Source organism: Amblyraja radiata, chromosome 5, assembly GCF_010909765.2.
Source record: "Amblyraja radiata isolate CabotCenter1 chromosome 5, sAmbRad1.1.pri, whole genome shotgun sequence".
Taxonomy (NCBI): Eukaryota; Metazoa; Chordata; class Chondrichthyes; order Rajiformes; family Rajidae; genus Amblyraja; species Amblyraja radiata.
The window spans coordinates 4,176,777-4,198,230 of NC_045960.1; the positions used below are offsets into that span (position 1 = coordinate 4,176,777).

A 21,454-nucleotide genomic window follows, 5' to 3' on the forward strand; every position below is an offset into this window, starting at 1 on the left:
TCCGTTCAGGTTTCCTAAGTGGGACAGGGGCATAACTTCAAGTAATCCTTGCTTTCCCTCTCTCCATCCCTCCCCCTTCCCAGTTCTCCCACCAGTCAGACTGTCCCATTGATTACATTTTATCTCTGTTTGCTTAGTTGTCACCTTATCCTAGCTAACAATGATCTATTCTACATTTTCCTGATCCACATCTTTTTTAATGTCTCATTCTCACACCTTTCCCTTCCTTATCTCTGTGTCTCCCTCTGCCCTGACTCCCAGTTTGAAGAAGGGTCTTGACCTGTAATATCACCCATTCCTTCTATCCAGAGATGCTGCCTGTCCTGCTGAGTTACTCAGCACTTTATGTCCATCTTCAGGGTAGGACTTTCACAGTGAATGGTAGGTCTCCAGGGCAGTGTTCTGGAACAGAAAGGCCGAGAAGTACATTCATAGTTCCTGGAAAGTGACGTCACAGGAAGACAGGATGGTGAATGTTTTTGGCATGCTGGCCTTTTTCTGTCAGGCCATTGAGCATAGCAGTTGGGATGTTGTTACAGTTGAACAAGATGCTGGTGAGGTCACACGTGGAGTATTGTGTTAAGATATGGTCATCCTGCTAAAAGAAAATGCATTATGTTGGAAAGAGTGCAGAAAGGATTTACAATCCAGGACAGGAGGGTCTGAGTTACAGGGAGAGGTTGGGCAGGTCAGGACTTTATTCTTGGAATGTTGGAAACTGCGAGGTGATCTTATGAATCAGAATCAGAATCACACTTTATTCGCCAAGTATGTTTTACAACATACGAGGACTATCATTGGCCAGGTCAGTCATACAATTAAAAGCAACAGATCAGTCAAAAACACATTTTAACATGAACATCCACCACAGTGACTCCTACACATTCTTCACTGTGGTGGAAGGCGAAATAAAGTTCAAGTCCTTCCTTTTGTTCCTCCTCGGTCGTGGGCCTCGAACCCTCCGTTGACGGGACGATCTTGACTCCCGTAGCCGGTGGCGTTTTGGCCCTCCGCGTCGAGGCGATCAGCTCCCGCATCGGGGGAATGTCAGCTCCCCCACGCTGGACGATCGAACCTCTCGTCCAGGCTGTTCGAGCCTTCTGCGGCGTTGGAGCTCCCGACTAGCCTCTCCCGAGACTGCGAGCCCTTGATGGTAAGTCCATGGTGGTCGCGGTGGTAGCGATCCCAGGCAAGGGATCAGCTCCAATGTTAAGTCCGCGCCCCGCCGTGGGGCTCACAACAGTCCGAGGAGGTCTCCAGCTCCATCGATGTACGGCCGCAGATCCCGGAGAATGTGATCCGAAAATTGATCATATCTCCGGGAAGGTAGGAACTTGAAAAAAAGTTCCCCCCGATCCCCTCCCCCCTCCCCCCCCCCCCCCCACATAAAATATACCAAAGAACATTAAAACAAACTTTTAACGCATGAAAAAATAACAAAAAAAAAGAAAAAACGAACAAACGGCCTGCAGGGCTGCCATCTCCCCGGCGCCCCCTGGTGGTAGGCATGTGGTAAATATGTATAAAATCACAAGGGGCATAAATAGAGTGTATGCACCAAGTCTCCAGGCTGGGGTATCAATAACTAGAGGGCATAGGGTTAAGTTCATAAGGAATAGGAGTAGAATTAGGCCATTTTGCCCATCAAGTCTACTCCACCATTCAGTCACGACTGATCTATCTCTCCCTCCTAACCCCATTCTCCTGCCTTCTCCCCATAACCCCGGATGCCCATAGTTGGGATGAGAAAGATTTAATAGGAACCTGAAGTGCAACTTTTCACACAAGGTTGTATGCATATGGAGTGAGCTGGCAGGTGAGAGGGGGTTGAGGCGGGTATAATAACAACATTTAAAAGAGATTTGGACAGGTACATGACAGGAAGGTTGAGAAGAATGTGGGTCAAACTCATGTAAATAAGGCCAGCTTGGATGGGCATCTTGCTCAGCATGGATGAGTTGGGCCTGCGGGCCTGTTTCCCTGCTTCATGTCTCAGACCCTATGACTATAATTGTAGATAGTTATACCAACCACATCATCCAGGCAACATCACCGCTGTAACTATCTGCCAATTTGAAAATTATGTATTTATTCCTATTCTGTTTCCTTCCCATTATTCAGTCCTCAATCCATGTCAATATCTCACTCGCAATTGTATGAGCCCTTACTTTATGTAATAGACTTTTGTGTGGCACCATAGGGAATCTGTCTTGGGAATCTAATGAGACTACACTGACTGGTTCCATACTGTCGTTATGTCATTTTAATAAATGGAGCTTCTTCCTTTTCTGGTGCTTTTATGTAATTATATTGTCCTTTTCTATGTATCTTTATATTTTCTGAATGGATTCTAGCAATTTTCTGACAGTCAATGTGAAGCTAACTAGGTTGCAGTTTCCTGTTTACTCACATCCTCCTTTTGTAAATAGCACTATTGCACTTGTTATTTCCCATTCCATTTTTAGCGTCTCAGAATACAAAACTTGTGAGCAAGCAATGGGATAAATTCGAAGTAGCAATATAGTCTGTTTACATCATTCCCTGTGAGGGTCTACTGCTTTGCTTACAACAGGATATTATCAAGAAAATCAAAGATCCAATTATTTCATTCACAGAAATGTGGTTGAATATAATGGAGCCGAGAGGCAAGAACAGGCTTAAGGGCCTGTCCCACTATACGAGTTTACCCAAGAGCTCTCCCGAGTTTAAAAAAAAATCAAACTCGTGGTAAGTACGTAGCGGGTACGTCGGAGCTCGGGGACGTCTCTTAGCGGCTCGTAACACTGACGGCAGGTATTCAGGAAAACGGGGTAAGCTCGTGAAGTTTTTTCAACGTTGAAAAACGTCCACGAGAGCCCCGAGTACCTACGAGCGGCCATTACCGTAATTCTCCAAGTTCGAATCAGGGGAAACTCGGGAGAACTCTTGAATGACCTCGTACAGTGGGACAGGCCCTTTACGCAGAAACAAGGCGCCATATTCCACCCTGGCTCACTGTTGCTGGCTGCTTGCCACTGCATTGCTGATGGAATCCAGTGGGGGGGGGGGGGGGGGGGGGGGGGGGAAGGGAAAAGCAGGAGACGAGCTACCACAGATTTTACACCTATTAGACAAGATGTCTGCAGGTTAAGCATTTGGCAGGTTAAAGATTGCAAATATCACTGATCCTTTCAAGCAATGGGGAGAAATGGCTGTCAGGAGAAGAGTAAGTGCAGCTTTTTTAACTGTTAAATAAATGTGTATGTTGTTTTAGGCTTTTACCTTTTAAAATGTTTACATATTTGTTAGCTTTTTGTTTCTGAACGCATCCATATTTAACATGAACTTTTATCAATATTTTTGTAATTACATCTTTGGCAACCAGTGTCACAGGAAGGAGACCTCGATAATTGTGAAAACATGAACGTCTGCAGTTCCACAACTTTTGTCCATGCAGCTGGCTCCAAATTGCAGGGAGCAAACAATCCAGTGGCTTTTCCAATTCCAATTCCTCTTCCATGCCTGACTGGAAGAAAGAGTGTGGTTTATGAGCAGAAGATCAGTGCCTGTGGGGCAGCAGCAGATCTACCCAATAGCCGTCTTCATTAATTCTTGTTAGCAAGAATGGCGTTAAAGAATGCCTACTACGGACTGACGCAAAACTGCATTTCGTTGTACCCATACTCAGTATTTGTGCAATGACATTAAAGTTGAATTGAATTGAATTGAATTGAATGTATCGTTTTAGAACTGTCTGTATTTTACTGGCCTTTACTTGGGATGCTGGGGTATGAACTCCTGTCTCCCTGATTAATCTGAACATTTCTGTTTTCACTTACAGGCCTGGTTAAACAAGCATTCTTCAAATGAGGCTGAGACTCTAAAAGCCTTGTATCACAAAGCTTTTGAAGATAGTTATGTGTTCATGAAATTAAACCTGAATCCAGTAATGGACTTGCTGGAGTGCAACTATATCATGCAGGTCAGAACCCTCTCAGTACTTGGGCTAAATATATATTCTTAACTCAATGCATTAGGACTGCATCTGTGGGAAGTGAAGCAGAGTTAATGTTTCAGATTCTTCATCAGAACTTCATCAGGGTAGTTAATCTGTGGAACTCATTGCCACAGAGGGCTGCGGAGGCCATGTCAGTGGATATTTTTAAGGCAGAGATAGGCAAATTCTTCATTAGAGCGGGTGTCAAGGGTTATGGGGAGAAGGCAGGAGAATGGGATTAGGAGGCAGCGATCAGCCATGATTGAATGGCGGAATAGCGTCGATGGACCGAATGGCCTAATTCTACTATAATTTGTGAACTATGAAAGAGCTATTCAATAGTTTCATTGCTTCATCAATGAAGTTACTTCATTGCTACATCATACTCTAACTGCGTAGCATGCATACAACTTTGTGTTACTTGGGGCAGGGTTGTCTGGTTGTTTAGCTTTAGCACTAATAACCCAGAGTACCTCAGTTTTAAATTGTTGATCTGTCTCACTTTTTTAAGCTTGTTATGTTACAGGGATAAGAGTGGGAAGGATGTCTGACAGGATTAAACCAGATAGGGTTAAACCATGGAGATAAGCTATAAACAAGAATCAGCTCGTGAACGGGAGCAGTTAGTGAGTGAGAACATAGACAAAAGTACGTGGTTGGTGCTGAGATGGAAGATCAAACACAATGTTGTTGAATAGTATAATGCCACTGTCCTACTTAGGAAACCTGAACGGAAACCTCTGGAGACTTTGCGCCCCACCCAAGGTTTCCTTGCGGTTCCCGGAGGTTTTTGTCAGTCTCCCTACCTGCTTCCACTACCTGCAACCTCCGGCAACCACCTGCAACCTCCGGGAACCGCACGGAAACCTTGGGTGGGGTGCAAAGTCACCAGAGGTTTCCGTTCAGGTTTCCTAAGTGGGACAGGAGCATTAGCAGACTGAAGAAACGGAATGACTTAGTACTAATTGCTCCAACTTGTGTTTTAATATTCATGTTATACTTAGTGAATGTCCTCCACCATCTGCGTAGAGATCTTGGGACATGTCAAAGGTACTATGTTGTTTTTGTATAATAATACTGATGGGATCAGCCACTGAACAGATCTTCACACTGAGGACAGCTTCCATTGTATTTGTGTTTTAACTGGCTAAGTGAGATAGAATATGGACAGGTCAACGATCCAAAACTGAAGTTCTCTGGGTTATTAGTGTTAAAGTTAAACATGGCAACCAGACAAACCTGCTCCAAGTAACACAAGTGTGTGAGAAGGAACTGCAGATGCTGATTTCAACCGAAGATAGATACAAAAAGCTGGAGTAACTCAGCGGGTCAGGAGAGAAGGAATGGGTGATGTTTTGGAAGAGTCTCGACCTGAAATGTCACCCATTCCTTCTCTCTATAGATGCTGCCTGCCCGGCTGAGTTACTCCAGCTTTTTGTATCTATGTCCAAGTAACACAAGGTTGTGTGCATGCGATACAGTTAGAGAGTATGATGTAGCAATGAGGTAGTTGCATTAAAGAAGCAATGAAGCTATTGAATAGGTCTTGCAGTATCTTCTTAAGTGGTCTCTTAGGGCTGAGGGTGACTTGCTTCCACTCTGGTTGCGTCAGTTGTGAGTTTGACTGAAAAGATCAGGGTGGAAACCATGGCCTCTTATTGCTGTGGCAGGAGATTCCTGATGGAGATGAGAGTGGTGGATAGCTTGTAAGGTGTGTGCACTTTCTGCCATTCATGCAAAGCTTCTGCCTGTTCCCAATGCATGGAGCTGAGAATCTTAATGCCATCTCAAATGCTCAATTTTCATTTGGAGGTGCCTTGAGCCAACAATGCCGGGATGTTCATGAGGGTATTGTATTTTCAAGATGATTTTGAGCACATTCATGAATATTTTTCTTCTTTCCACTAAGTAATCCCTTTTTATGGCACTGGTTTTACTTCCAGCTCTGTCATGAGAAGAGATTACTTGGTCATAAGCTTGTGGAGGCAAAGTCAGTGGATATATTTAAGGCAGAGATAGATAGATTCTTGATTGGTACAGGTGTCAGAGGTTATGGGGGGGAAGGTAGGAGAATGGGGTTAGGAGGGAGGGATAGATCAGCCATGATTGAATGGCGGAGTAGACTTGATGGGCCGAATGGCCTAATTCTACTCCTATTCCTTATGACCTTATGACCTCTAATTAAAGAAATTCCTCCTCATCTCCTTCCTAAAGGAACGTTCTTTAATTCTGTCGCTATGACCTCTAGTTCTAGACTCTCCCACTAGTGGAAACGTCTGGTGAATATAAAAATTTATTTTTTCCAAAAATACACTTTATTCAGAATGAAAAATAGATACAAAGCAAAAACTGTACCAAATACTCTTCATATGTTCTCAATATCTATATATTCATTGGCGTCATTATCAGTAGTGTCACACCTATCTTTACACAATACAGCCTTGCTGCTCATGTGGCCCCCTGGGGATGATATCCCTTTGCTTGTTTAAGGGGGTCCAAAGCAAACTCTGCCTCTCAATGTCCAGCAGTGGAAGGATCCTAGATTGTGTTTATCCCCCACAGAGCCTTGGCGTTGGCTACACCACATCTCAGTGTTTCCCTCAGTAAGCATTCCTGCAGTCTGGAATGGCCCAGTCAACAATATTCCCTGACGACATCTCGCCTGAGATTCAATTTAAAAAAAATTATTCAGAATAAAATATCTCCCTCCTATATATATATCTTTCTCTATATATATATATATTTATAAAACAAAACCGGTTCAAAAACTCTTCATACATTCAATAGTCATACTTTGTGGTGTTCACATCTGTCTTTACACTAAACACCCTTGCCATGGTCCCGTGGGTCGACATCCCTTCTCTTGTTTGAGGTGTGTTCCCACTGGATGGTGCCCCTCAATGTCCAGCAGCCGTAGGTACCTAGACTGTGGTTCTTCCCCTTGTAGCCTTGGCATTGGCTGCACCAAGCTTCAGTGCGTCCCTCAGCACGTACTCTGCAGTGCAGAATGGGTCAGTCAGCAACATACCCTAATGGACATCTCCATATAACCATATAACAATTACAGCACGGAAAACAGGCCATCTCAGCCTTTCAAGTCCGTGCCGAACACTTATTTTCACCTAGTCCCATCTACCTGCACTCAGACCATAACCCTCCATTCCTTTCCCGTCCATATACCTATCCAATTTATTTTTAAATTATAAAATCGAACCTGCCTCCACCACTTCCACTGGAAGCTCATTCCACACCGCTACCACTCTCTGAGTAAAGAAGTTCCCCCTCATGTTACCCCTAAACTTCTGTCCCTTAATTCTCAATTCATGTCCTCTTGTTTGAATCTTCCCTGCTCTCAATGGGAAAAGCTGACTGTCAACTCCACGTCAACTCTGTCTATCCCTCTCATAATTTGAAAGACCTCTATCAAGTCCCCCCTTAACCTTCTGCGCTCCAAAGAATAAAGCCCTAACTTGTTCAACCTTTCTCTGTAACTTAGCTGCTGAAACCCAGGCAACATTCTTCTCACTCTGCTGGGAGCTCAACGTGTTTCAGGCAGATCAAAGAGCCCATAAATCAGAGACTCCTCTGTTACGGAGCTGCTCAGGATGAACTGTGACCAGGACCTTTGGATCATCGTCCAGGCTCTCATTACACTCTGCAAGTTGGGCATCCGTAGCAGCCGTCCTGAGGGCATCGGTAGTAAGGCTGACGCTAATGCAAAGATATGACTGGGAGTGCCCCTCTCAGCGCCAACCAATCAAGGTGTTGGTGCTTGTTGGTGACTTCTAGCAATGAGGCATTTCACCAGACAAACTGGGCAGTCTGATCAGAGACCCACGCCACAGGACCCTTGTCCTGCAGTGCTCGCAGCATGTTCTGTGCTGGCCCTCACCCGATGGACTTATGGTCAAAGGCGTTGGTGTGGAAGAACAAGGGACAAAGGATAAGCAGTGCGACAATGTCCAGCTGACTGCTACATTGCCTGACATCGATGCCGGGACCATCCTTCGCAACTCTGGGAACAGATAGAACCTGAGCAACCAATGACACTTGCCCACGCGCTTGGCTCTACGCACAGACTGATTAAATATGTTCTCAAAGCCTCATTGTATAAAAAGCATAATTCACACTGAATCTTGGGACAAAGGGGCAAGCAGCGTTTGGATCAGTATGAGCGATTTGTTCATGTATGGGAGCATCTATTCTATATTCTAAATCTATGCTGTTAATATTTTCTTAACAAGAGATGGGTAAGTCCTTAAGTGCTTTCTGTCATAATGTACCTATCTCTCTTTTTTCCAGTCAATTACCATTCTAGATGGTTTGCTGGAGTTTGGAGTGACTTTTAACGAGGTGCATCTTCAGCGGCTTTTTATATTTGGACTGATGTGGAGTGTTGGTGCCCTATTGGAAAGAGAAAGCAGAATTAAACTTGAGAAATTTTTACGAAACCATAAAAGCAAACTTGACATACCTCGGATTCCTTCAGATAGTAATGAAACTATGTTTGAGTTCCTTGTTAATCCGAAAGGTAAGTGCACTTAAACTATCTTCCGTTGCTTTTTCAGGTTATTGCACGGAATGTGTATCACATACAAGGGTGTCTTTTAATTTGGAGAGGTGGGAGCTGTTTTTTGAACAACTGCAGTCCTTACGATGAAGATATTCCAGTGTTAAGGGCCTGTCCCACATGGGTGTCATTTGCGCGTCACGCTGGTGGGGCGTGAAGATTTTGTGAATCCCAAAATTATGGTGCGCCACATGCGATCGGGCATCACTGCCAACGTCACCAAGCACCATGCGTGCAAAATGCACGCCATGCGCTCTTAATGCATGCCATGTGCGCGTTACGACACGCACATTGTGCGTTGTGACGCGTAAATGATGTCACGTAAATGATGCGCAAATGACGCCCACGTGGGACAGGCCCTTTAGGTAGCAAGAACCCAGAATTACACCCAGTTGTTAATGATGTTACATCACACATCACAGATGAGACTCAGATGCAGGAATCTTGAGCAAAAACTGCTGGAAGAACTCAGTTGGTCAGGCAGAGGGAAATGGATAGATGACGTTTCTGCTCAGGACTCTTATTCAGACTAATTAAGTACAGGGGAGATAGTTAGTTTAGAGATGCAGCACGGAAACAGGCCCTTCGGCCCATCAAGTCCACACTGACCAACGATCCCCGCACATTAACACTATCCTACACACACAAGGGACAATTTACACATACACCAAGCCAATTAACCTACATCACTGTACGTCTTTGGAGTGTGGGAGGAATCCGAAGATCCGTGAGGATACCCACGCGGTCACAGGGAGAACATACAAACTCCGTACAGACAGCACCCGTAGTCGGGATCGAACCCAGGTCTCCGGCGATGCAAGTGCTGTAAGGCAGCAACTCACCACCCTGGCCATAGTCAGTGGAGAGAGATGATGGGGGAAGAGGTGGGGCAAGAACTGGGAAGTGATGGATGGATTCAGGTGGGGATGGCAATTGCTAGATGAGCCGCCTGTGGACGGGGCGACGAAGGACGAGAAGCCGAAGTGAAGAAGTGGAAGCCAAAATACCGAATGGAAACCATGCCGACAAGCCAAATAACCGAACGAGCACAACGCCGAAAAGCCAAATAAGGGACATGACGTCTCCGGGGACGGGATTTGTCCGAGACCTTGTCAGCGATTGGTCCAGACCCCCGCGTGCATCACATCACTGGCCGGGGGAGACGGGAGGGTGGGGGGGGTTTAATTTTCCTTCGCCGCTTTTGGACTGCCAAAGATCATAGAGTGGATTATTATTGTAAGCGTTGATTTACCATGGTGCTTGAGGTTAAGAGGCTGGAATATCTCTCTCTCTCTCTCTCTCTCTCTCCCCCTCTCTCCCTCTCCCCCTCTCTCCCCCTCTCCCCCTCTCTCTCTCCCCCTCCCCCTCCCCCTCCTGGAGTAACTCAGCCGGGACAGGCAGCATCCCCGGAGAGAAGGAATGGGTGATGTGGGTCTCAACCCGAAACATATTAACACTATCCTACCGCATATTATAACACTATCCCACACTGGGGTCAGTTTCTTTACACTCATACTAAGCCAATTAAACCTACAAACCTGTACGTCTTTGGAGTGTGGGAGGAAACTGAAGTTCTCTGAGAAAGCCCATGCAGGTCACGGGGAGAACGTGCAAACTCCGTACAGACAGTACCCGTAGCCAGGATGGAACCCGGTGCTGTTATTGCTGTAAGGCAGCACTCGACCGCTGCGCCACCGGGCCACCCTCTTGTATTTCTGTACATAAATTCTATTATAGATCGGATTCTGTTTACTGTCCAATAATCCAGAAACATAGATGCTCCAAATCCATCTGACTGTGAACTCATTAGCCATTATAGTCATGTTCCAAATTTACTGAATTTCTGGACATTCATACTTTTAAACATAGGTCCTTATAACATTAAAAACGTATTTTTATAAAGCAGTATTCCCAGGAATGTCGGGAGATATTTTAAAGGAAACCTGAGATAATTTAGCATTGCGACTGAACCAAACCACTGTTCTCTTGTTTTAACAGTTATTTGCTGTGTTTTATTTTTGCTTCAGGTGATTGGGAGAACTGGAAAATGTGGGTTCAAGAGTATTTATACCCGCCTGACAGTGAACCAGACTATAATTCAATCCTGGTACCAAATGTGGACAATATTAAGACTAACTTTCTTGTAAATATCATAGCTAAACAACATAAGGCAAGTACATAGTGAAGGAAGTTTGTTGTTATGTTATCGCTGGAACTGGAAGGGGATGCCTAGCGGCAGGTCTGGCACTGCACTCTTACTTATTGTGTGAGCTTTATAATCCCAGAGATCATAGGGTTTCATGATAATTGTATTAATTAAACATTAGCATGAGGCTGGTAGAGCTGGTGTATCACTGTTCGCAGGTTCATTCTCCCTGTGTCTTCATGAGTTTCCTTTGGATTCTTCACTCTTCTCCCACATCCCAAAGACCTGTGGGTTGCAGATTAATTGACCATTGTAATCTGGGGAGAAGAGTTGATGGAAATATGCAGAGAATAGTCTAACTGGGTGCTTGGTGGTCAGTGTAGATGTGGACTAAAGGGCCGTACAACTGTGTGACAGTCTCTGTGGCTGCTCTGTTGCTTCATAAAATACAACAAACTTGTCATGTTTGTCTTCTACATCACACTTGGACTGAATTCCATTTGCCATTGATGTGATCACCTAATCTTTTTGCAATAGAATTTAGCAAACTTTAATTGTTTCCCTCAACAATGAAGTCCATCACATTTATATTCAATACAAAAAGCAAGGAGCCTCACTTTAAACGTTGCAAAGCCCATCTCCATATAACATACTAGTCACCAAATCTCCAGTTGAGCATTATCCTTTGCTTTTAGTTGCTGAGCTAGCTTTAATTCTTCAGGTACACAAAATTGCTGGGGAAACTCAGCGGGTGCAGCAGCATCTATGGAGCGAAGGAAATAGGCGACGTTTCGGGCCGAAACCCTTCTTCAGTCTTGTAGTCTTTTTCTTTCCTCCTAAATTACACATGCAGGTCTTCATCAAAGAAAAGCAAAGCACCCAAAGCTAAACATACAGGGAAAGACCTTTCCAAAAAAGAACCTCAAAATGGACACTACGAATTTGGCAATGTAGATGGCAATCCTTACTAAGCCCATGTCAACTTCAAGATGCTGGAGTAACGCAGTGGGTCAGACAGCATCTCTGGACAAAAGGCAGAGGTGACATTTCGGGTTGAAGAAGGGTCTCGACCCGAAACGTTACCTATTCCTTTTCTCCAGAGATGCTGTCTACCCCGCTGAGTTACTCCAGCTTTTTGTGTCTATCTTCAGTTTAAAACAGCATCTGCAGTGCCTTCCTACACATGTAAACTTCACATCTGCAAGATGTAATCATTCTGATTTTGGATGATCAGCCATGATCATATTGAATGGCGGTGCTGGCTCGAAGGGCTGAATGGCCTACATCTGCACCTATTTTCTATGTTTCTGTTTCATACTTGTCTGTAAGTACCAGTGAACAGAACCATTTGTACTTCCTGTTTCTTAGATGGCCACTCACTTACTAGGAAATACAGATGACAACGTTTTGGTATTTGTCCATTATCTTTGATTTTTATTTCTTCCAGATACATGATACCTGCTTAAAATACCATTATCTTTTTTACCACTTGGTTTATTACTTAGAAATGAGTAAATACAATTTATAGCCATCTGCCAACTTGTTGCAAGTTTAAAAATCACTTTATCTTAGAAACTACCACAAATATTCGAGTGCGAATCAACAACTCTTATCCCTCTGCTCAGAATTGCCTAGTTGAACTAATTCCCAACTTTAGCACTTGTGACACTATCTTCTCAGTTAATATGAAGTAAGAATTTATTTATTTCACCGGTAACGATATATTTGATTAATTGAAAAGTAAATATGTGGAACGTACTGACAGAAAAAGATTAATAAGGCTTGACAGGTAAGCCTACATTTCTAAAGGTAAAATAATGCAGGAGATATTGCTGGCAAACTGAATGTTCTGTGTTTTTTTTTAAACAGGCAGTACTTCTAACTGGGGAACAAGGAACAGCAAAAACAGTAATGATTAAAGGGTATTTGAAGAAGTATGATCCTGAGGAACACCTCTCCAAAAGTCTGAATTTCTCTTCTGCCACAGAACCCTATATGTTCCAGGTAACAGACAGATTAATGGAACTAAAAGTGAGCCTATTACTTGAGAATGACAGTATAATGAAGGTAAAATATCTCCTTTGCATCCTTTCCAAAGCCTAAAAAACTTTGTTTCAATTGAAAATCAGTTTCAATTGTCACAAGACTTCAGCTGTGACAATTGAAACAGCAATAATACACGTCCAGCCACTCAAGCCTACCTATACTGCACAATAGGATGGCATTTAAATGTTCTAAATTATTCCACAGTCTATTTTATCGTGATTTGTAAAACACATGGAGCTGGCATATAACTATGCTCAATGCTCTTAAGACCGTGGAATTGATTGTAGACTTTAGGAGAGCTCCCCCTCCCCTCCCCACACTCACCATCAACAACACCACAGTCACATCTGTGGAGTCATTTAAGTTCCTGGGAACCATCATCTCCAAGAACCTTAAATGAGGGGTCACCATCGACTCCACAGTCAAAAAGGCCCAACAGAGGATGTACTTCCTGCGGCAACTGAGGAAGCACAATCTGCCACAGGCAATGACGGTCCAATTCTATACGGCCATCGTAGTCTGTTCTCACCTTGTCCATCCTGGTCTGGTTTGACTCAGCCACCAAGCACGACATCCGGAGGCTGCAGCGAATCGTCCGATCAGCTGAGAAGTTTATTGGCTGCAACCTTCCCTCCATTGATGAACTGTACACTGCAAGGGCCAGGAAGCGAGCGGGCAAGTTCATCTCTGACCCCTCTCACCCTGGTCACAAACTCTTTGAATCACTTCCCTCTGGAAGACGACTCCGGACTGTCAAAGCTGCCACAGCCAGACATAAAAACAGCTTTTTCCCACGAGTAGTAGCTCTACTCAATAACCAAAAATCTGTAGCCTCCTTTTGCTCTGGTATTTAATTTAATTCACATGTTTAATGTTTTATGTGTAATTCCTAATTGTCACTGTATGTCATGTTGTCACTTGCAGGCGGAGCACCAAGGCAAATTCCTTGTATGTGAATACTTGGCCAATAAACTTTTTCATTCATTCATTCATTCATTCATTCATTCATTCATTCGTTATGTGGTTATATAATTTACAGTTATTTTATAACTATTATTCCAGCAAAAGCTTTTCACTGTACCTTGGTACACGTGACAATAAACTAAACTAAACTATTATATGTATTATCTTCTCAGAGAACTGTTGAAAGTTATGTGGAAAAGCGAGTAGGAAGTACATATGGACCGCCAAGTGGACGGAAAATGACCATATTTGTTGATGATATCAACATGCCAGTTATCAATGAGTGGGGAGATCAGGTAAAATATCACTTGGCTTAGATTTACCTGTGGTGGCATCTCACACTGGTTTTAAAAAGTAAACATTCAGTCTTGAGTATATGTGTATATATATATGTGTGTACATATATATATATATGTGTGTGTGTGTGTGTATATAATAGACAGGAGCCTCTGGCCCTGTCAAATCTTCTCTGAATGATCAACACCAAGATTCAAAGGCAGCTAATGTAGAAAGAAAAAGCCTAATGTGAAAATGATTATTTTTAACTCATTCATGTAACAAGTAAATTAACGTAGTTACCTTCTTGAACACCTGCATACGTTGTAGTCAAAGTTCTATAACAGAAGGAACAGCAATATATATATATATATATATATATATATCTCTCATAATGGTATTTGACACTTTCAGTAACGTGTGCATGATGTTGCTCCAATGCTGACCTTGCCTTTCTTGGTCATGGATTATTGAGTTTGTGAGATACTGGTAGAAAAGCCATAGCCATCATTAATTATTAGTAGTTGAAGTTATTATTTTTAGATGACAGAGGAGGGCCAATCAAATAACTGTTTTATCCTCATCGGGACCACCGAACCTCTCCACCTCACCAGGACCGTCGAACCTCGCCGCCGCACCGGGACCGCTAAACCATGCCACCTCACCGGGACCGCCTCACCAGGCCCGCCGAATCTCTCCGCCTCACCGACCATCCGCTGACCGGGACCTCCTACCCTTCGCCCGCTGACCCGGATTCCACTCCGCGCGGGCTCCCACCATCAACTCCATCGACCCTCGCCACTTCAACACTCCCCAGCAGGGCCACAGCCATCACCTTACCTGAGTCCTAGGCTCAGCACCGGGCCTGATGTCTCCACGCTGCAGACTCCTACATCACGGGCTCTAACTGTGCTGGGTCCTAGTGCTCGTCCCCCTAACCCAAGGAACCTCAGTGGTTGTTCCCCTGGGTCTTCCCCTTCCCCCTCAAACCATGTGATCCCATCTCTTCCCCACCCACACTATAGTCCTCATACCCTTTTCCTCCCTGACCACCCACCACCCCCCCACCAGACATCGTCTCGGCCTCCGTCCACTCACCTGCCTTCCTCCGGCCCCAACCCCCATCCTTGCCGTGTGTTCACCATCCCCCCTGACCTCCCCCTCTCCGATACCGAACGGTCTGTCCTCAGCAGAGGCCTCACTTTTGTTCCCCTCCGTCCCCACCTCAATGAGTTCCGCGCCCACCACGATGTGGAGCTCTTCTTCCGTCGCCTCTGCATCAAAGGGTTTTTCCATGGGAGGGAGTCCCCGCCCCCCAGTGATGTCCCCTTCTGTCTCCAACGGACCCCCTCCTCTTGGACTCCCCCTCATGGCCATCTACCGCTTTAGACCTTTGTATTTCAAACTGCCGGCGGGCCATCAACCGCCTCAACATCTCCACTCCCCTGTCTCACTCTAACCTCTCCCCACTGAACGTACAGCTCTCCACTCACTCTGCAACAACCCAGACAGGGTGATCAAACCTGCCGACAAGGGAGGTGCCGTGGTAGTCTGGCACGCTGATCTCTATAAGTCTGAGGCCACGCACCAACTCTCAGACACCTCCTCCTACTTATCCTTGGACCATGACCCCACAGACGAGCACCAGGCCACTATCTCTAGCACCATCACTGGCTTCATTGCTTCCGGCTCCCTGCCCCCCCCAAGCCTCCAACCTCATCGTTCCCCAGCCCCACACAACCTTCTCCCCAAAATCCACAAACCTGACTGTCATGGCAGACCGTTGTTTAAGAAGGAACTGCGCATGCTGGAAAATCGAAGATAAACAAAAATGCTGGAGAAACTCAGCGGGTGAGGCAGCTTCTATGGAGCGAAGGTAATAGGCAACGTTTCAGGTCGAAACCCTTCTTCAGACTGATGTGAGGGTGGTGGGGAAGAAGAAAGGAAGAGGAGGAGCTAGTGGGTTGAGGGAGAGCTGAGAAGGGGAGGAGAAAGTAGGGACTACCTGAAATTAGAGAAGTCAATGTTCATACCACTCGGGTGCAAACTACCCATGCGAAATATGAGGTGCTGCTCAACTATAGTGGAAGCCTCAACTATAGTGGAAGACGGGAACCCCCGTTCCCAAATGAATGAGGACATCTCCAATGCCCTGGTGTGGAACACCTCATCCTGGGAGCAGATGCGGTGTAGACGGAGGAATTGGGAGTCGGGGATGGAGTCCTTACAGGAAGCAGGGTGGGAAGAAGTGTAGTCAAGATAGCCATGGGAGTCAGTGGGGTTATAGTGGATGTCGGTCAGTAGTCTATCACCTGCGATGGAGATAGTGAGGTCAAGAAATGGTAGGGAAATGCCGGAAATGGTCCAGGTGTATTTGTGTGCCGGATGGAAGTTAGTGGTGAAGTGGATGAAGTCACTGAGTTGTGTGTGGGTGCAGGAGGTGGCACCAAAACAATCATCGATGTAGCAGAGGTAGAGTTCGAGGATAGGGCCACGGTACGTCTCGAACAAGGATTGTTCGACGTACTCAACATAGAGGCAGGCATAGCTAGGGCCCATGCGCATGCCCATAGCTACACCTTGTATTTTGAGGATAGGACACGAACAGGCAGAAACAGTGGGTCTGCAAGGACAGTCAGAAACCCATTGTTTCTGCTTGTTCGTGTCCCACCAAACTTATTTCCACATACCTCGACTCCATCCTATCCCCCCCCGGTCAAATCCGTTCCTACCTATGTTCAAGACACCTCACACGCTTTTCATCTGCTCCAGGACTTCCGATTTCCAGGCACCCATTCCCTCATCTTCACCTTGGATGTCCAGACCTCCATCCCATAAGTGTGTGGCCAGGATGGTGTGGGTCTTTGATGATTTTGGCTGCCTTTTTGAGGCAGCGACTACGATAGATCCCTTCGACGGTGGGGAGGTCAAAGCCGGTGATGGACTGGGCAGTGGTCACAACTTTTTGTAGTCTTTTTCCGCGCCTGGACGTTCAAGTGGCCGAACCAGGCCACGATGCAACCAGTCAGAATGCTCTCTACTGTGCATCTGTAGAAGTTTAGGAAAATCCTCTTCGACATGCCGAATCTCCGTAAACTTCTCAGGAAGTAGAGTCGCTGATGTGCCTTCTTTATAATTGCATCGGTGTTCTGCGTCCAGGAAAGATCTTCTGATATAAATAATCTGCCGGAAATAGCAGGGGATCGGGGGTCAAATGAGATGGAGGAACCGAGTGAAATCCAGGTTAGTCGGGAAGTGGTGTTAGGTAAATTGAATGCATTAAAGGCCGATAAATCCCCAGGGCCAGATAGGCTGCATCCCAGAGTACTTTAGGAAGTAGCCCCAGAAATAGTGGATGCATTAGTGATCATTTTTCAAAACTCTTTAGATTCTGTAGTTCCTGAGGTTTGGCGGGTAGCTAATGTAACCCCACTTTTTAAAAAGGGAGGGAGAGAGAAAACGGGGAATTACAGACCAGTTAGTCTAACATCGGTAGTGGGGAAACTGCTAGTCAGTTATTAAAGATGGGATAGCAACACATTTGGAAAGTGGTGATATCATTGGACAAAGTCAGCATGGATTTATAAAAGGTAAATCATGTCTGACGAATCTCATAGAATTTTTCGAGAATGTAACTAGTAGAGTGGGTAAGGGAGAACCAGTGGATGTGTTGTATCTGGACCTTCAGAAGACTTTTGACAAGGTCCCACATAAGAGATTAGTATGCAGACTTAAAGCACACGGTATTGGGGGTTCAGTATTGATGTGGATAGAGAACTGGCTGGCAGACAGGAAATAAAGAGTATGAGTAAACGGGTCCTTTTCAGAATGGCAGGCAGTGACTAGTGGGGTACCGCAAGGCTCAGTGCTGGGACCCCAGCTACTTACAATATATATTAATGATCTGGATGAGGGAATTGAATGCAACATCACTAAGTTTGCGGATGACACGAAGCTGGAGGGCAGTGTTAGCTGTGAGGAGGATGCTAGTAGGCTGCAAGGTGACTTGGATAGGTTGGGTGAGTGGGCAAATGCATGACAGATGCAGTATAATGTGGATAAATGTGAGGTTATCCACTTTGGTGGCAAGGACAGGAAAGTAGACTATTATCTGCATGATGGCCGATTAGGAAAAGGGGAGATGCAACGAGACCTGGGTGTCATGGTACACCAGTCATTGAAAGTAGGCATGCAGGTGCAGCAGGCAGTGAAGAAAGCAAATGGTATGTTAGCATTCATAGCAAAAGAATTTGAGTATAGGATTTGAGTATAGGAGCAGGGAGGTTCTACTGCAGTTGTACAGGGTCTTGGTGAGACCACACCTGGAGTATTGCGTACAGTTTTGGTCTCCTAATCTGAGGAAAGACATTCTTGCCATAGAGGGAGTACAGAGAAGGTTCACCAGACTGATTCCTGGGATGGCAGGACTTTCATATGAAGAAAGATTGGATAGACTCGGCTTGTACTCGCTAGAATTTAGAAGATTGAGGGGGGATTTTATAGAAACTTACAACATTCTTAAGGGATTGGACAGGCTAGATGCAGGAAGATTGTTCCCGATGTCGGGGAAGTCCAGAACAAGGGGTCACAGTTTAAGGATAAGGGGAAGTCTTTTAGGACCGAGATGAGAATTTTCCTTTTCACACAGCGAATGGTGAATCTGTGGAATTCTCTGCCACAGAAAGTAGTTGAGTCCAGTTCATTGGCTATATTTAAGAGGGAGTTAGATGTGGCCCTTGTGGCTAAAGGGATCAGGGGGTATGGAGAGAAGGCAGGTACAGGATACTGAGTTGGATGATCAGCCATGATCATATTGAATGGCGGTGCAGGCTCGAAGGGCCGAATGGCCTAGTCCTGCACCTATTTTCTATGTTTCTATGTTTTCATATATGCACGCCCAGGAATTTGAAGTTATTGACCCTCTCCACCATCGTCCCATTAATATAAACAGGATTGTGGGTCCTCATCCTTCCCCTACTGGTCCATAATCAGTTCCTTGGTCTTACTGAGAGCCAGGTTGTTGCGCTGGCACCATTTGGTCAGTCGGTCGATCTCACTTCCATACTCTGACTCGTCCCCTTCTGTGATTCGTCCGACATCTCCCTACCGTTTCAAGACCTCACTATCTCTATCGCAGATAGCAGACTACTGATATACATCTACTACAAACGCACTGATTCCCATGGCTATCTGGACTACACTTCTTCCCACCCTGCTTCCTGTAAGGACTCCATCCCCTACTCCCAATTCCTCCGACTACGCCGTTTCTGCACCCAGGATGAGGTGTTCCACACCAGGGCATCGGAGATGTCTTCATTCTTTAGGTAATGGGGGTTTCCCTCTTCCACTATCGATGAGGCTCTCACCAGGGTCTCTTCTATATCCTGTAGCTCTGCTCTCACTCCCCATCCCCCCACTCATACCAAGGACAGAGTCCTCCTTGTCCTCACCTTCCACCCTACCAGCCGTCACATACAACAGATAATCCTCCGACATTTTCACCACCTCCAACGGGATCCCACCACTGGCCACATCTTCCCATCTCCCCCCCTTTTGGCTGCTCTACACCGGTGAGACCAAGCGTAGGCTTGGCGATCACTTCGCCCAACACCTCCGCTCAGTTCGCAATAACCAACCTGATCTCCCGGTGGCTCAGCACTTCAACTCCCCCTACAATTCCGAATCCTACCTTTTTATCCTGGGCCTCCTCCATCACCAGAGTGAGGCCCAGCGCAAATTGGAGGAGCAGCACCTCATATTTTGCTTGGGTAGTTTACACCCCAGCGGTATGAACATTGACTTCTCCAATTTCAGGTAGTCGTTGCTTTCTCCCTCTTTCCCCTCCCCTTCCCAGCTCTCCCACAGCCCTCTGCCTCTTTCTTCTTCCCCCCCCCCCCCCCACACCCCAAGATCAGTCTGAAGAAGGGTCTCGACCCGTAACGTTACCTATTCCTTCGCTCCATAGATGCTGCCTCACCCGCTGAGTTTCTCCAGCATTTTTGTCTATCTTCGATTTTTTTCCTGCATCTGCAGTTCTTTCTGAAACGTTTTATCCTCATATTATCTCACAACATATAAGCAAGACGTTCCTAAGGTCATAAGGTCATAAGAGATAGGAGCAGAATTAGGCCATTCAGCCCATCAAGTCCACACCGCCATTCAATCATGGCTGATCTATCTCTCCCTCCGAACCCCATTCTCCTGGTATTGATGAAGATATTTCCCTCGATCATTATTAAAATGTATATGTATGAGGGCTCATATGGTATATTTATGAATTAAATATTCATGACTAAATGCGGTAGAGTTTTTAAGGTCACATTTTTGGTGTCCAAAATGGGGGTAAAATGATGTAAATTTGTCTGTTATGAAAACAGTTTTTGACTTTCGGCCTTGAAGTTATCTAATTTATATGTTATTTGTAAGGTTTCACATGATGAGTAGATTTTTGTTAAGAACTGTGTATTGGTGTAAAAACCTGAATAATAATCTCAAATTGTCTCCAGCATTGTAAAAAGGCACAAATATGTGTGTATGTGAGTGTAGGTGTATACATTCACACACTGAAGATTTGTTTTCTCCTTTATTATATCGTTTACAGGGTACTATGTTTACATATTGTGTTGTGCTGCTGCAAGTAAGAATTTCATTGTTCTACCTGGGACACATGACAATGAAACACTCTGGACTCAAGTTCAAGTGAGTTTATTGTCATGTGTCCCTGTATAGGACAATGAAATTCTTGCTTTGCTTAAGCACACAGAAAATAGTAGGCATTTACTACAAAACAGATAAATGTGTCCATATACCATGATATAAATATATACACACATGAATAAATAAACTGGTAAAGTGATTTGATTATACTTTCTCCCACCCTAAGGACTCCATTACATTTGTCCAGTTCCTTACATTTACTCCAGTGATGAGCAACTTCAGACAAATTGTCCAAGTGTCTTTCTTCTGTTTGAACAGTGGCTTTCTCTATGAACAAATTATTTGACTGTATCTCATCTATTTCTTGCACACCCCTTCTGCGTCTACAGAGCAAGAACAGTGCTGGTCTGGTCTTTACCCCTTGTGCCTCAACTTGTGCTATTTTCAGTATCTCCTAAAAGTTTCCAATTTCAGCAACATAATTCTCTCCCCTTTCAGCATTTTGAACTAATCACTCCCTAGTCTACAATTTCATCCCCCATCTACATCCCCATCCCCTCTAGCCATTTCCCATCTTAGGGCACTTTGTCATGTAAGTTTTGGAGATACAACTTATGTTCTTTAATCTTTTCCCTTCTCACCATTTAAGGATCCAAACAGTCCTTCCAGGTAAAACAACAATCCATTTGCATTTTTTTTAATTTTCCAATCTAGGTTAGGAAGTGTTGTAAATGTGATAACTCCGTTGGAGAAATGAAATACAGACTGGTTGATGGTTTTGTGAAACACCTGCTTTCAGTCCTCATGAATGACCCTGACC

At 44.9% G+C, this 21,454-nt stretch overlaps 1 protein-coding gene across 1 annotated transcript in view; it reads left to right on the plus strand.

The window, feature by feature from the left end:
• Positions 1–21,454, plus strand: part of LOC116972889 (dynein heavy chain 8, axonemal-like) — a 574,435-nt gene that overhangs the window by 359,289 nt on the left and 193,692 nt on the right. Inside the window, exons 56-60 of the mRNA XM_033020476.1 lie at positions 3,821–3,961; positions 8,279–8,507; positions 10,574–10,720; positions 12,566–12,696; positions 13,875–13,997. Coding sequence (XP_032876367.1) covers positions 3,821–3,961; positions 8,279–8,507; positions 10,574–10,720; positions 12,566–12,696; positions 13,875–13,997 — 771 coding nt within the window. The remainder of the gene's footprint in view (positions 1–3,820; positions 3,962–8,278; positions 8,508–10,573; positions 10,721–12,565; positions 12,697–13,874; positions 13,998–21,454) is intronic.